This window comes from Polypterus senegalus, chromosome 10 (genome assembly GCF_016835505.1).
Source record: "Polypterus senegalus isolate Bchr_013 chromosome 10, ASM1683550v1, whole genome shotgun sequence".
NCBI classification, from domain to species: Eukaryota; Metazoa; Chordata; class Cladistia; order Polypteriformes; family Polypteridae; genus Polypterus; species Polypterus senegalus.
Genome location: NC_053163.1, coordinates 146194233 through 146209658, shown reverse-complemented (window position 1 = coordinate 146209658; position 15426 = coordinate 146194233). Strand labels below are relative to the sequence as shown.

At 41.1% G+C, this 15426-nt stretch overlaps 1 protein-coding gene across 2 annotated transcripts in view; it reads left to right on the top strand.

Moving 5' to 3' along the window:
• The window catches only part of tpm4a (tropomyosin 4a), a 62169-nt gene that overhangs the window by 3516 nt on the left and 43227 nt on the right, over positions 1-15426 (top strand). For both annotated transcript variants that reach the window (XM_039767000.1, XM_039766999.1), the window contains exon 2: positions 13696-13821. In XM_039767000.1, coding sequence (XP_039622934.1) covers positions 13696-13821 — 126 coding nt within the window. The remainder of the gene's footprint in view (positions 1-13695; positions 13822-15426) is intronic.

Below are 15426 nucleotides of genomic sequence, written 5' to 3'. Positions count from 1 at the left end.
TCAGATAAATCAGTAGAGAGTAGGATGTTAGGAAACTTCGACACTCAACTTGATGTCATTTTGGAGAAATTAGGTGGATAGGAATGGTGAGCTTTGTTGGGCTGGTCTCATCTGGATTGTTCAATCGTCCTTTATAACAAGTGCCTGGGCCAAAACTGGAACCCAACTCACCGGAGCGTTGAGGTGGCAATCCTAACCACTGAGCTACCCATCATGAAGGGCTCATCCATTTTCCAACCTGCATAATCTGATTAGAGCGATCCCATCCCAGCAGCATCAGGTGCACGGTAGGCGCCAACCTCAAGTGGGATGGTAAGATTATGAAAAGTGCTAAGTGAAATAAAACCAATCAAGAAACCCTTTTCAGCTTCATTAAAGGCGACGTTCCTTAGACCAGAGATGGCATGCGTTGGTCATTTTTAGGAGCTGTAAATTCTAAAATAGGAGGGCAGGGGTTGAAATTCCTAAAGCAAAATGCAGTGGGTGTATCTGTTGTTCTGCCAGCCTTGATGGGCACATGCCAGTCATCTTTAGGGGTCATTCCACTATCTCCCTATAGTAGCACGCATTAAGTTCAAAACCCTGACTCTTATTTACAGAGTAGTTGATGGGTCAGCCAATTATATACGAGGGGGGACCCAAAAATAATGAGAATTTTTCTTTCTGGAGAAAACAGCCTGAATTTTGGTCAACCAGGCGAGTGGCTTCTCCATCACGACAACACAATAAACAAAGTATTGAGCGTGCGGCAGTTTCTCACGAGAAATGGGATGACAGTGGTTTCCAACTTCCCCCCCCACTCCCTGGACCTTGCACCCTGTGATTTTTTTCTTATTTCCAAGAACAAAGAGGGACCTTAAAGGAAAGCATTTTTTAGGTTGTAGAGGAGGTTAAGAAGCAAACGACGGAGGCACTGAAGGCTCTCACTTTGCAAGAGTTATGAAGAATGGAAAATAGTGGGTGGACAAGTGTATTGCATCTCAGGGAGCGTATTTTGAGGGTGATTTAATTTTTGGAAATGTTCTGAGAAATATACCATTTAAAAAAAAAACGGTTACTTTTTGAGTCCCTCTCAAGTATGAAGACACTTGTGAGGCCCTCTGCTCCATCTCAACCACCACTTAGGTCTGCCGATGAATGGCATCTGGTGATGCCACATCAAATCTCGGTCCAAACTCTCTTCATGAGCGACGAGATGGACCACTCCATTCGAAACCCTGACTCCCGCAATGTGTTTAAGAAGCGTTTAGAGACACTCTGGTTCTGTCTGTCTATGAATTTTATAACCTAGGATTTGTAAGTCGCTTGAGCTCTTTACTTGTGATGATCCACCTTGTCACCTTGTCCTTTCACATTTATTCCCAAACTGTCCCCCTAGACTGATGTTTTAGTATGTTGACCTCTTCTGCAACTTGCCTTGGATAAGACAATCGGTTCAGACGTGGGTGCTGGACCATAATAAAGCAGCAAGATCTGCCATTTGTCGAATAACGTATTAAAAAGACAGATTTCAATAGCACTTAACCCCATGTCTGGCCACATTGCAGCAGCTGCCCTTCATTTTTATTTAAACTTGTTAACTAAATGATAAGTGACAGGACTGAAATATCCCAGCTTACTCGTTAGGGTGCAGAAATTTCTTATTTTCTGTACCGTGCAAAACACCAACAGCACCTGCCAGGCGAGTCATTAAACAAAATGACAACTAGAACTATAGTGGGCCATAGCATTGCTTGTCCTGTCCATCATCAAACTCACTTGATCCAGTTCAGAGAGACAAGAGAGACTGGAGTTGGTCCCAGTAGCATTGGGGGCAAAGCTGGAATCAAGCCTGGTTGAGACATCAGCGCACAGCATGGCAGACACACACATACACATCTACATTTTTTTGTATGAAAATGTGCTATATAAATAAATGTTGATTGATTGATTGATTGATACACACTCTTAATGGGACCAGTTTACAGCTGCCAGATAGTAAAACCTACACAACTTTGGGCTGTGGTGTGTTAGTTAAAAAAGGACCATAATAGTAACATCTATAATCTGAATGTGAGCAAATCGCCTCCGGTGGGAATGAGATCTGACTAACGGGGGCTCGGGTTACTTGATACATTAGTCAGAATGTCCAAAGAACAAATGTCCGACTCCCTCTGATGTTTAAGTCCTCACTTGGCAGCCTCGGGGCAGATTAAAAAGTGAAGCAGGTGAGGTTTGATCGAGAAGAAGCTTCAGTATTCTGACATCGATCTGCCCAGTGGACTTGACGCTCCAGCCAGTCTGGAGATGCACATTGTTCAGAAACATAAGAAAGGAGCTCATTCATACAAGCAAAATATAAAGTACGTAAAATACAGCAGGATTTCAGAAGAACAAAGTCTTTAAACTCACAAACCTTTGTACATACTGGAGCATCATTAGGCTGAAATGAGGTTAGTTATGGACCGTGCTGCGGGTGAGGGTGTGTGTGTGTGTGTGTGTGTGAGGTTCACTCCTGCTTTACACCTGTTGATCCTTGGATAGGGAACACTAGAAAAAGCAAAATCAGAAAATGGATGGATATAAAAAGCACATGTATGACTATGTATAGCAGGGCCAGATTAATGCCAAGTGATGCCCTTGGGACAACCCAGTAATGACGCCTCCTCTGCCCTTCCATTGTTTAACTGACAAGACATTAAGACTTAATAAGTGCTGGAGGTGAAATAAGTGATGTTTATGTGAAAAAGAAATACAAGAAATAAAGAAATAAAAGAATAAAGAGCTTAAGGGTCTGTTACACAAATCAGTTCATGGCTTAAACGCTAGCCAGACCCAGCCAGCTATGTGAACATTCAACTGAAGTGAAGCTGAGGCAGAAACAAATGAGATATCTGATGACACCTTCAAATGAAACTTTGAAACTTTAGTCTCTCATCATGCCAAAGAAAGCAATTTTTAGACAATGCGGATTAAAGTAAAACACAGTAGGTAAGGACAATTACCAAAAAGAAAAATAAAGAAAATTCTGTTCAACTCGAGTATGGTATTGAAAAGAGTTAAGGACATGATAGCTAAGGGGGAAAAAAAACTCTGTGGTGCCCCCCCACTCACCCCCTTACTTCCCTTGGTGCCATAAGCATGTGCTTATTCTGCTTAATGGTTAATCCAGGACTCTGGTGACAGACAGAAAGACAGACAGATGTGAAAAGGCCCTATGTGATAGATAGATAGATAGATAGATAGATAGATAGATAGATAGATAGATAGATAGATAGATAGATAGATATGAAGGCATGATAGATAGATAGATAGATAGATAGATAGATAGATAGATAGATAGATAGATAGATAGATAGATAGATATGAAAGGCACTATATGATAGATAGATAGATAGATAGATAGATAGATAGATAGATAGATAGATAGATAGATAGATACGAAAGGCACTATATGATAGATAGATAGATAGATAGATAGATAGATAGATAGATAGATAGATAGATAGATAGATGTGAAAGGCACTATATAATAGATAGATTTTGAACTTCAAACCCCAAGGTTACCTATACCTGTACATTAATTTAAAGAGTCCTTTGTTTAATTGACAATAAATAGACACGTTTAGCTGTCACAAATACAGTTTTTAACGTTGGTGCTTCAGTCCATCCAAGCATTTTCCAAACCCACGTAATCAGAAGAGCGTTAGGGTGAAGCTGGAGCCTATCCCGGCCGTCATGCATTTGAGCGTAAGGCCTGACCAAACCGGACAGGTCGTCAGCCCTTAGCAGGGTGAACATGCACAGCGTTCTAAAGATGTCATCGCGGTGAAATCTGCACGTTCTCCACATATTCATCAGTTAGGGGGTCTGTGAGCGGGTGTGTAAGTGTATTCGGCGTACTGGCATCCCCAACCTAAAATGGGGTTGTTCTAACTTAGAAAATCAAATCTAATCAAATTTTATTAGCACAAACTGTACCAATCTTGCATACAGTATAACATACAGTGAAATGTGTAGGTACGTAAGTACAGTATATGGATTGATGTCATTATACGTTTTATTTATGCACAAGACGTAAAGAACATACCACCGTTTAGCTGTACGGATTTATAATTATTATTAATATTATTATTAAAGATGACTGTAAACCGTTACCACTGAGATGCTTTTAATATTCGTTTTTTGCTTCGAGTTCCATCACGATCTTTATCACAAATGGCACTTTTATGTCGGGAAAACGCTGGTCTCCCATCAATCAGCCCGTACACTTATCAGTAGTCGGCGAAAATTCCAAAAGGACCTCACGAATATTTACATTGTCTTCGGTAGGTATGACAGGAATGTGAACTGCTGTTTTAGTTTATCGATAAAGAGTCCCATTCTTACTGATAGAGTACGTCCTCCATGTCCTTCTGGACTAGTATAACAAATTGTCATGAGGATGGTTCCAAAGCGGAAAAATGATAATTCCGTTTTTGCGAATCGTATAAAGACAAGAGGAGGATGTTTTTATGCATACTGTGCTATGAAGGTGTTAAAAGCGATTTCGTTATATTTCTTTATTTGCATATAGATGAACACATTTTCAGGTCCTTATTCATATCCTTTTTGAATACGTAACTAAGCTAAGAGATTAATATTTTAAATGTGATTTCATACGTGTAATAAAACATACTTAAGCGGCGCTCTGAAGCGAGTCCTCACATTGGGTGATGATAAACTACGAATGCAGTAACCTGCAAGTGCAGACAAGTCCATATAAGGAGCTTTGGAGCCGCGGAATACCTGCTGACGTCACGAGCGATGGCGTCACTATCAAGAAGCGCAGAAAGTTAAGTGCTGGGCGACTGAAGATTAGTCACCAAATATGCGAGTGAGTGTGTGTGTGTTTACTCTGCGATGGACTGACGATCTGTCTTGGCACTGTTCCTGCTTTTTGTCTGATGGTTCCTGACATAGGCTCCAGCTTCGGGTTAAGAAAATAAATGGATGGTTAGACTTTTCTGGCATTTGATTTATTTCAGTTTCTTTTTCTTTTGCATCATTCACTGTAGATCGGGTCAGAGAGCTGCACAGACTGCAAACACTATTTGCTAAATAGAAAAAGAGAAATAATAAAGCAGAAAAGTAGCATATAATAACGATGTGTTAATATCCATCCATCCATTATCCAACCCGCTATATCCTAACTACAGGGTCACGGGGGTCTGCTGGAGCAGGAAACAAATCCCAGGCAGGGTGCCAGCCCACTGCAGGGCACACACACACTAGGGAGAATTTAGGATCGCCAATACACCTAATCTGCATGTCTTTGGAGTGTGTGAGGAAACCGGAGTACCCGGAGGAAACCCACGCAGACACGGGGAGAACATGCAAATTCCACACAGGGTGGACCTGGGAAGCGAACCTGGGTCTCCTAACTGTGAGGCAGCAGCGCTACCCACTGCACCACCATGCCGCCAATGTGTTAATATTTAATAATTAATTTAATATACTGTATTATATGTTTCTGATATACAAGGGTCATACAAAAACTGAAGTGTAAAGTGAAACTAGTGCCTAACAACACTAAAATCTAATAGTTGTAGGTTTGGTTTCACACCTAATTAAAAAATGATGTCACCTGCCTTAGTTAGAAGTTTAAAAATATAGATGACATTGGCATAGCATTTTGACCAAGTGCAGTGACTGTATTTTATTTGAAGATGAAAATTTCTGTCTGCGGTGCCCGAGGTTTGTTCCGTTGCGCCCAGTACTGGCTGGGATTGGCTCCAGCAGACCCCCGTGACCCTGTGTTAGGATATAGCAGGTTGGACGATGACTGACTGACTGACTGAAAATGTCTGAATCTGATATTTACTCAGTATTAGATTAGATTCAGTTTTATTGTCATTGAACACAAAGCAGGTACCATGATAGCAATATGCAGTTTTGCATCTAACCTGAAGTGCAAATAGAAGTTAGTTGCAATTAATTAACTAAAGGTAAATATATGGAGCAGTGAGGGATTTGTACAGGCTGGAGTAAGTTGAGTATATATAAAGTGATTATTTACAATTAAACTATGGAAATATGAATAAAACATGAGGATTAAGTGTCCAAGGGTGTGCATGTATGGTTTTAAGGTGAGGTGGCCTAGCACTTGGATTTTGAGTTCAGCAGAGGAATGGCTTTAGGGTAGATGTTGTTCCTGAACATCCTGGTGCTGGTGCGTAGGCTCCTGTATGCCACCTAGAATGTAAAAGATCTTGGCTGGGGTGAAAGGAGTCACCAAGGATGCTACAGTGCATCGGGAAAGTATTCACAGCGCATCACTTTTTCCACATTTTGTTATGTTACAGCCTTATTCCAAAATGGATTAAATTCATTTTTTTTCTCAGAATTCTACACACAACACCCCATAATGACAACGTGAAAAAAGTTTACTTTAGATTTTTGCAAATTTATTAAAAATAAAACAACTGAGAAATCCCATGTACATAAGTATTCACAGCCTTTGCTCAATACTTTGTCGATGCACCTTTGGCAGCAATTCCAGCCTCAAGCCTTTTTGAATATGATGCCACAAGCTTGGCACACCTATCCTTTTGCCAGTTTCGCCCATTCCTCTTTGCAGCACCTCCCAAGCTCCATCAGGTTGGATGGGAAGCGTCGGTGCACAGCCATTTTAAGATCTCTCCAGAGATGTTCAATCGGATTCAAGTCTGGGCTCTGGCTGGGCCACTCAAGGACATTCACAGAGTTGTCCTGAAGCCACTCCTTTGATATCTTGGCTGTGTGCTTAGGGTCATTGTCCTGCTGAAAGATGAACTGTCGCCCCAGTCTGAGGTCAAAGCGCTCTGGAGCAGGTTTTCATCCAGGATGTCTCTGTACATTGCTGCAGTCATCTTTCCCTTTATCCTGACTAGTCTCCCAGTTCCTGCCGCTGAAAAACATCCCCACAGCATGATGCTGCCACCACCATGCTTCACTGTAGGGATGGTATTGGCCTGGTGATGAGCGGTGCCTGGTTTCCTCCAAACGTGACGCCTGGCATTCACACCAAAGAGTTCAATCTTTGTCTCATCAGACCAGAGAATTTTGTTTTCATGGTCTGAGAGTCCTTCAGGTGCCTTTTGGCAAACTCCAGGCGGGCTGCCATGTGCCTTTTACTAAGGAGTGGCTTCCGTCTGGCCACTCTACCATACAGGCCTGATTGGTGGATTGCTGCAGAGATGGTTGTCCTTCTGGAAGGTTCTTCTCTCTCTACAGAGGACCTCTGGAGCTCTGACAGAGTGACCATCGGGTTCTTGGTCACCTCCCTGACTAAGGCCCTTCTCCCCTGATCGCTCAGTTTAGATGGCCGGCCAGCTCTAGGAAGAGTCCTGGTGGTTTTGAACTTCTTCCACTTACGGATGATGGAGGCCACTGTGCTCATTGGGACCTTCAAAGCAGCAGAAATTTTTCTGTAACCTTCCCCAGATTTGTGCCTTGAGACAATCCTGTCTCGGAGGTCTACAGACAATTCCTTTGACTTCATGCTTGGTTTGTGCTCTGACATGAACTGTCAACTGTGGGACCTTCTATAGACAGGTGTGTGCCTTTCCAAATCATGTCTAATCAACTGAATTTACCACAGGTGGACTCCAATGAAGCTGCAGAAACATCTCAAGGATGATCAGAGGAAACAGGATGCACCTGAGCTCAGTTTTGAGCTTCATGGCAAAGGCTGTGAATACTTATGTACATGTGCTTTCTCAATTTTTTTATTTTTAATAAATTTGCAAAAACCTCGAGTAAACTTTTTTCACATTGTCATTATGGGGTGTTGTGTGTAGAATTCTGAGGAAAAAATGAATTTTATCCATTTTGGAATAAGGCTGTAACATAACAAAATGTGGAAAAAGTGATGCGCTGTGAATACTTTCCGGATGTACTGTACATGCCCTTCATAGGCATTGTTTGAGCTGGAGGTCCTCAATCACAGGCACCAATGATGTGCTGGTCAGTTTTCATGACCCACTGCACAGACATCCAGACTGAGAGCATGCAGTTTCTATACTATATTGAGATACAGTTGGTCAGAATGCTTTCAATGATGTAGTGACAGAAGATTACTAGAGTCTGATGAGACAGCTGGACATTCCTCAGTCTCCTCAGAAAGTAAAGGTGCTTCTTGACCAGAGCGGAGGTGTTGAGAGACCATAAAAGATCCTTGGAAATGTGAACACCCAGAGTAAGTAGAGATGTGCTCAATCACAGTCCCACTGATGAAGGTGCTGGTGTGCCCACAGCCTTTCGACTACCTGAAGTTCACAATGAGCTCCTTGGTCTTCGTGATGTTCAAGGCCAAGGTTATTGTTGGAACACCACATCGTTGGGTGCTGAACCTCTTCTCTGTATGCAATGTGCATAGGGAGGCATTTGCACGGATGCGAGGACTGACAGATTATAGGTAAAGATTTGTAAAGTTGCAAACACAGACACTGCCAATCAGCCTGTGGTGGTCTGTCTATGTACAAGAAAAAAGAAATCAAAGATCTAATTGGATATAATCAAATTGTGACAATCAAAGAAACTGCAGCAGATAGTAAAAACCGATGAGGCTGTTCGGCCAGCAGTGCACCCCTCTTTATAAAGGACGGGAATGGAGATCTGCTGGAAGGGGATTTTCATGGTTCCAGAACAGTGGGAAAAAAATGCATCTCTTGGGATGGGAATTTTATAGAGAAGTGAAATAAGAACTGTAGACATTTCCTTTTCAAATGTGTATTGCCCTTTAAAATAATACACTCATTATCTTTACTTACAGCCCTTGAATGGTATTATCAGTCAGTCAGTCATTTTCCAACCCGCTATATCCTAACTACAGGGTCACGGGGGTCTGCTGGAGCCAATCCCAGCCAGCACAGGGCACAAGGCAGGAACAAACCCCGGACAGGGTGCCAGCCCACCGTAGGGCACACACACACACTAGGGAGAATTTAGGGCCGCCAATGCTCCTAACCTGCATGTCTTCGGACTGTGGGAGGAAACCGGAGCACCAGGAGGAAACCCACGCAGGCACAGGAAGAACATGCAAACTCCGCTGAAGGAGGACTAAAGGGAAGTGAACCCGGGTCTCCTTACTGCGAGGCAGCAGCGCTACCACTGCACCACTGTGTGCAGTATAATAACTTATTTTTAATATGCATTCACTCATTTGTTTGAACACACTTAATCCCAAGCATGGACCTGGTGCAAGGCAGTAAGCAGTTCTGGATTGGATGCCAGTCTATCACAGGGCACCCTCACACTAACAATCCAAAGTCATTAATTCACCAAATACAAAGTTTGTTGAGATGTGGCAGGAAAAGCAAGGCACCTCCAGAAAATTTATACACAAACCATTGAAGAACGAACAGACTCCAAATTGTGCCATTCCACATCTCTAATAAATTTGAACATATTAACAATATTATATACTAGCATTTAATTGTATTTGCATAATGTGATGATTGCCAGCTTTTTGGAAAATGCCAGCTGTCCCCATCCCAGCTGCCAGAGATGCTTAAGCACTTTGAGTGTGTTAAGCAGGGTCCCCATGGAGGACAGGTGTCGTGCCTTGAAGTTCATGACTGACCCGTCAGCCAATTTATATAAACCCTCAGAGACAGAGAGAAGCCCCCCCATCTCACCTCCCGTCACCTTCATGAGCACACTGATCCCAAATCTCAACTGACTTCTCAGAATGCTGATGGACCGCCACACTATATATAAACATGTTCTGTAGTCCGGGCTTTGCAGGACACTTGAGTAGGAATTTGGTGGCCATGGAAACACCTTAAACTCTTTATCGTGTTAGTCGAGCCATTCCCAAATGGTTTGTCCAGTGTCATAGGGTGTATAACCCACACTAAGATGCCGCTAACATCAGGGAATACTGTTACCAAGAAGGGGTGTACCTGGTCTGCAGCAATGTTTAGCTAGGTCACACACGTCAAACTAGTGTCCATATGAATTCCCAGACCCTGGTTTTCGTAGCAGAGCATTACCCAAAGCATTAAACTCCGTCCACCATCATGCATTTGAGGCCAGCTCTTCTGTAGGCACAATAATGCACACCTAGCCAGCTGTCCACATGATGCCAGAGAAAACAGGACGGCATTAGACCAGGTGAACTTCTTCCATTGATCTAAGGTCCAGTTCTGACACACGCATACCCATTGTGGGTGCTTTCAACAATGGGCAAGGGTAAAACATGGACACTATGACTGGCCTGTGGCTACACAGTCCCATACACAACAGGGCTTGATGAACTGTGTGTCATGACACATTACTCCTACAACCATCATTAAAATAACCTGGGATTTGTGCCACAGCAGCCCTTCAGCTGGTTCATTTTAAACAGTATAGCCTTCATTGAGCTCTCGAATCGATGAGTCATGGCCTCCCAACATCCTGTTGATGGTTTGTGGTTTTTCCTTCCTTCCTTGGACCAGGAGCACCCCACAAGCCTTGATGTTTTGGTAATGCCATAATGATATGTCCCTTATCAAAGTCACTCAGGTCTTTAAACTTGCCCATAATTTCTGGATTGAACACATCAATTACAAATAACAAATGCCGGCTTCCCGTCTAACATATCCATGACCCTGACATGTTCCACTGTTACGAGATAGGCAACATCATTCAATTCAGATTCACTTCAGAATGTTTTGGCTCATCGGTGTACATTTTGGACTTCATTGTGGGTTCACACCCCAGTGGTTTTCATGCTGTAATGTATTCACAAGTCCCAGAATGCACTGCTAAAAGAAATTGACTCTTAATCTGCAGGCAGCTTTGTCTTTGTCTTGAGACTCGTCCATCACTGGAAATGGGTAGCTGGCTCATGTTCCTCACCTGAAGATAGCAACACATTTACTTAAACCAAAATGCGCTTAGGAAAATAACATACCTCTGTGTCACATAGTCAAATGTCCAGACTTATCATAGCTGATTCACATGTAATCAATCTGCTGGATATGCAAAGCCTCTCACCTAGTGAATTAAGCACTAGTCAAATTCAAGGTGGTGCCAGGGTGGCGGGTCTGAAGCTAGAGATCTGCGGCAGCAATCGGAAGGTTGCCAGTTTGATTCCCATAAACGCCAGAAGTGACTCTACTCTGTTGGGCCCTTGAGCAAGGTCCTTATCCTGCAATGGCTCCGTCGTGGGTATGACGCAAATCTACAAGCAGGTGCTCCAACCTACAAGGAAAACTTAGGGGATGGTGGCAGGATTGTCACTCCAGCCACCGTAAAAAAAGACCTGACACTGTTCAGTGTGGTGCTGAGGTGTCGCACGGCTGCACTTGGATCTCAGTCTGGGTGGTTTGCCGTGTGGTGACGTGCTGTAATCAGTGCATGCTCTCAAATTCAAGGGAGCCTCACGGCACACTTGTAGGAAACATCATCTCCCGTAAACAACTTGGGATCATTGGAGCTGTCAAATAACACCTACACTGTAAAAGATGTCCATAAATTTAACAGTAAAAATACAGTGAATGGTGAAAGTAGAATACTGTCTCTGATAAAAAGGTTCTACCAAAAATTACCTGTATATCTTAAACAATACATTTCATTATTTTTTAGTTCTGTAAAGTCGATAATTTTATACCTTCAGAATATGCCAGATACTTGCACATTACACTTAAAAAAATGGCTGTTAATTTTACAGTGTAAAACTGTTAAATAGCGAAGGTAAACAACAGTAAAATGTATAACGGTAAGGCGCTGTTTTAGTGATACCGAAGTTACGATATTTGCATGAGGACACACCCCCTTTTACCATATTGTTCCTGTTGAACTGCATACCTGTGCGCAGCGGGGAAAGAAAACAAACAAAGTTAGCGGACTTGTTTCTTTTTTTTTATTTTATTGATTTTATTGTAATCACACAACATTCCATACAAATAGATCAATTTTAACAAAGATAGGATTGAAAACAAATCAACCCCCACCCCTGAGAAAGAGAGCATGGGCAGCAGAGTAAAATTTAAAGCAAGTAAAAATAAGTAGATAGATGAATTAATAAGTGAATAAAGATAAACAGAGAAGAAAAAGAAATGGGGGGAGAATCTGCTTCCTCAGTGCTTTAAAAGCTTAATCTAAAATGTTATTGATGAGATCCTGCCAGGTTTTGAAAAAGTTCTGTACGGATCCTCTAAGTGAGAATTTGATTTTTTCCAATTTCAAATTGTATATAACACCAGTTACCCACTGACTTTAAATAGGAGAGTTAGGATTCTTCCAGTTGAGCCAGACAAGTCTACGTGCCAATAGTGAAGTAAAGGCCATTACAGTTTGTTTGTTCTTCTCCACTTTAAGCCCCTCTGTGAGCCCACCAAACACAGCTGTTAGTAGATTAGGAGGGATTGTGACACCAAGATTGTCTGATAGGCATGTCAAGAAGCAGGGCCCGTTAAAGCCCATTGCGGCACTTCTTGTGTGATTTTGGGCTCTACAAAAATAAATTGTATTGTATTGTATTGTATTGTATTTTTCCCCACACACTGATGGTTTTTTGAAGTTATGGAAGCTGATTTATGGTGGATGGTGGTGTTGCACATAACTTCCTTAAACATTGACTTGTTCTTCAATATATGACAATAAATGATACAACATGTTTGCTATTGGTTGTTGTTACTTTACTGATGCAAACTGTGTACTGGTAGATGATCATAAGAAAATGTTCTGATGATTTGATTGATATATTTATAACAGTGCATGGATTTCCTGGTTAAACATTCACTTCTATTGTAATGTGTTGTACAGAAAAAACAGTTATTTACTATAAAGTTATACCATAAACCTAAAAATATTACCTTAGATTTTGCATTTTTTACAGTGTGCAGTACTAAAGACCATTCAATCAACCTTGAAGCTATAATTAATCAGTCCATTATATTTTATATTATATTAAGGCTGACAGACCAAATTAGGCAGTCACTGCATTAGATAGTGAGAATTAAAATATACTATGTAAGATAGATAGATAGATAGATAGATAGATAGATAGATAGATAGATAGATAGATAGATAGATATGTGAAGGCATTATATAATAGATAGATAGATAGATAGATAGATATGTGAAAGGCACTATATAATAGATAGATAGATAGATAGATAGATAGATAGATAGATAGATAGATAGATAGATAGATATGAAACAAGATGATCTGCTGTGGTGACCCCTAACAAGAGCAGCCGAAAGAAGAAGAAGAAATGTATTCAATAAAAATACAGTCAATGTACATATTAAATAAACTGACATTTCCAATATATATTTTTTTAATTTTTCCTAATGAATTTCATAAAACTGACCATTATTCCATTGTACATAATTCCTACTTTGCAGAAAAAAATCTAAGCCTCTATAAGGCACTTCATTGACGTATGTATGGCACTAGATTGACCTATTCATAAATTTAAGATGTCATATATTTGATGGATAGACGGAGATGAGTGAGGGTCTATTTCTAAGCTGTTCTAGCAGAACAAATAACTCTTTAAATTAGCAGCCAAAAAAGCCAAGCAGGCTGCAACACCACAGGAACAGCCAAACGTCACTGCTAAAATAATTATGTGGACGTGTACATGTTAGTATACTGTCCAGTTTTCCCATCTGTCTCATGTTTTAACTTTCTGATCTTATTGAACTTTACATTTGCTTATGTCTTTCTGTTTCTTTCTCTCGTTTCTGCCTCTCTAGCTAGAGGATGAGCTTATAGGACTGCAGAAGAAACTCAAAGGAACAGAAGATGAGCTGGACAAATACTCTGAAGCACTGAAGGATGCTCAGGAGAAGCTTGAGCTGTCTGAGAAGAAGGCCACTGATGTGAGTATATTGGGGTTGCAGTACTCTGGATGTCAGGAGTCCCGGTCAAGAAATTTTAATTCTTGGCCTGAAATGCGGCCCCAGACTCCTCCTTTTGAGTATTGGCCTGAACCGCAGGTTTGGTGTCCTGCCTTTAAGCCCTGTCCTAAATGTAGATGATCAGCCATATGTTGATAATAATAATCATAATAATAATTGATGATGATGATGATTATTATTATGTGGCTTTGCATTTTACCTGAGAACCTGCCATATCACTCTGCACCTGCACTCATTAAAGAGTGCTATACAAAAATAAACTGAAATGAATTGAATGTGGTTGGAGATCCAGGAATTGAAATCATTTTTAATATCTTGATTCAAGAGCCTTGACCAGCAGACTTGTTGTTATATGTCCCAGTAAGCTTTTTCATATTCTGTACCTTCTACAAAATCAAAGCCAGGACTCTTGATTCATGATTCTTATTTGAAGGTCATAGTTTATAACCTTGTCTACTCTTGTAATTCTATTTTTTCAGCAATTCAAACTTAAGTTTATACTGTATGGCAGTGGTGGGCAATATCGCTCCAGGATGGCCACAGTGGCTGCAGGTTTTCATTCCAACCCAATTGCTTAATTAGAAACCAATCCTTGCCAATCTCAGACCTTATTTAATTTTATGGCTTGCTAGTCTGCAATGTTGGGTTCTTGTTTTCCTTTCTAATGATATCATCTAAATGATTTGAACCCTGAAACAGATCATTTTCAGTCTGTCATATTTTTCTCTTAAGTGTTTTATTAAACCAAATAGTGCATGAGGAATCCACACAGGTGTAAATGGGAACAAGCTGGATGGAGAACTGCTGGCATCTTTGTCATTTCCATCTGATTGCTAATAAGGAGCCAGTGAATGCAGCTGTTTAAAACGGAAAGAAGCAGTTAAGGGTGGGGAACCTTAACAAGTGAGACCACTAAAATGAAGCAGAAAAATGTCACTTGAGCAAGAAGTGCTTCATCAGCAATAATTGACATCTCATTAAGAAACTGGGTTGGAACAAAAACCTGAAGTCCCTGCAGCCATCCAGGACTAACATTGCCCACCACAGCTCTATGGTCTCTACCAATGTGCACAAGAAATGTACCCTCTGATTACTGTGAGTTGTTTTATTCTGGGAAGTACTTTACTTAGTGTGAATTGGCTCAATATAAGTGAGCGTGGATGATGTATGTGTTTGCGTGTGTGAAGAACTGGTACCTTGATCACAGTATATTCATCTAGTAACAGATGAAGACATTATGCTGAACTTAACAGCATATAGGATCTTCATGTGATCAAGAAATGCCCAGTTATCTGAAGAGATCGGTCACTTGTTTTGATGTGGCATGGGCTTTATGGCTTAATGTGCACATCATCAGCAGATACGGTATAAAATGAACCAATCACAACACTATATCTCTCTGTTATAGAAAAAATCCTGGAATGAGACAAGACTTGCTAGCCTGGGTCAAGACAGGACTTTTTCAGAGAGATAATTTCATGTCCCGCGAGACGAGACTTTGAGCTAAAAGATTTAACCACACCTGGGACCGGAAATAAAATACAAAGAGTAGATGACAAAGTAGAA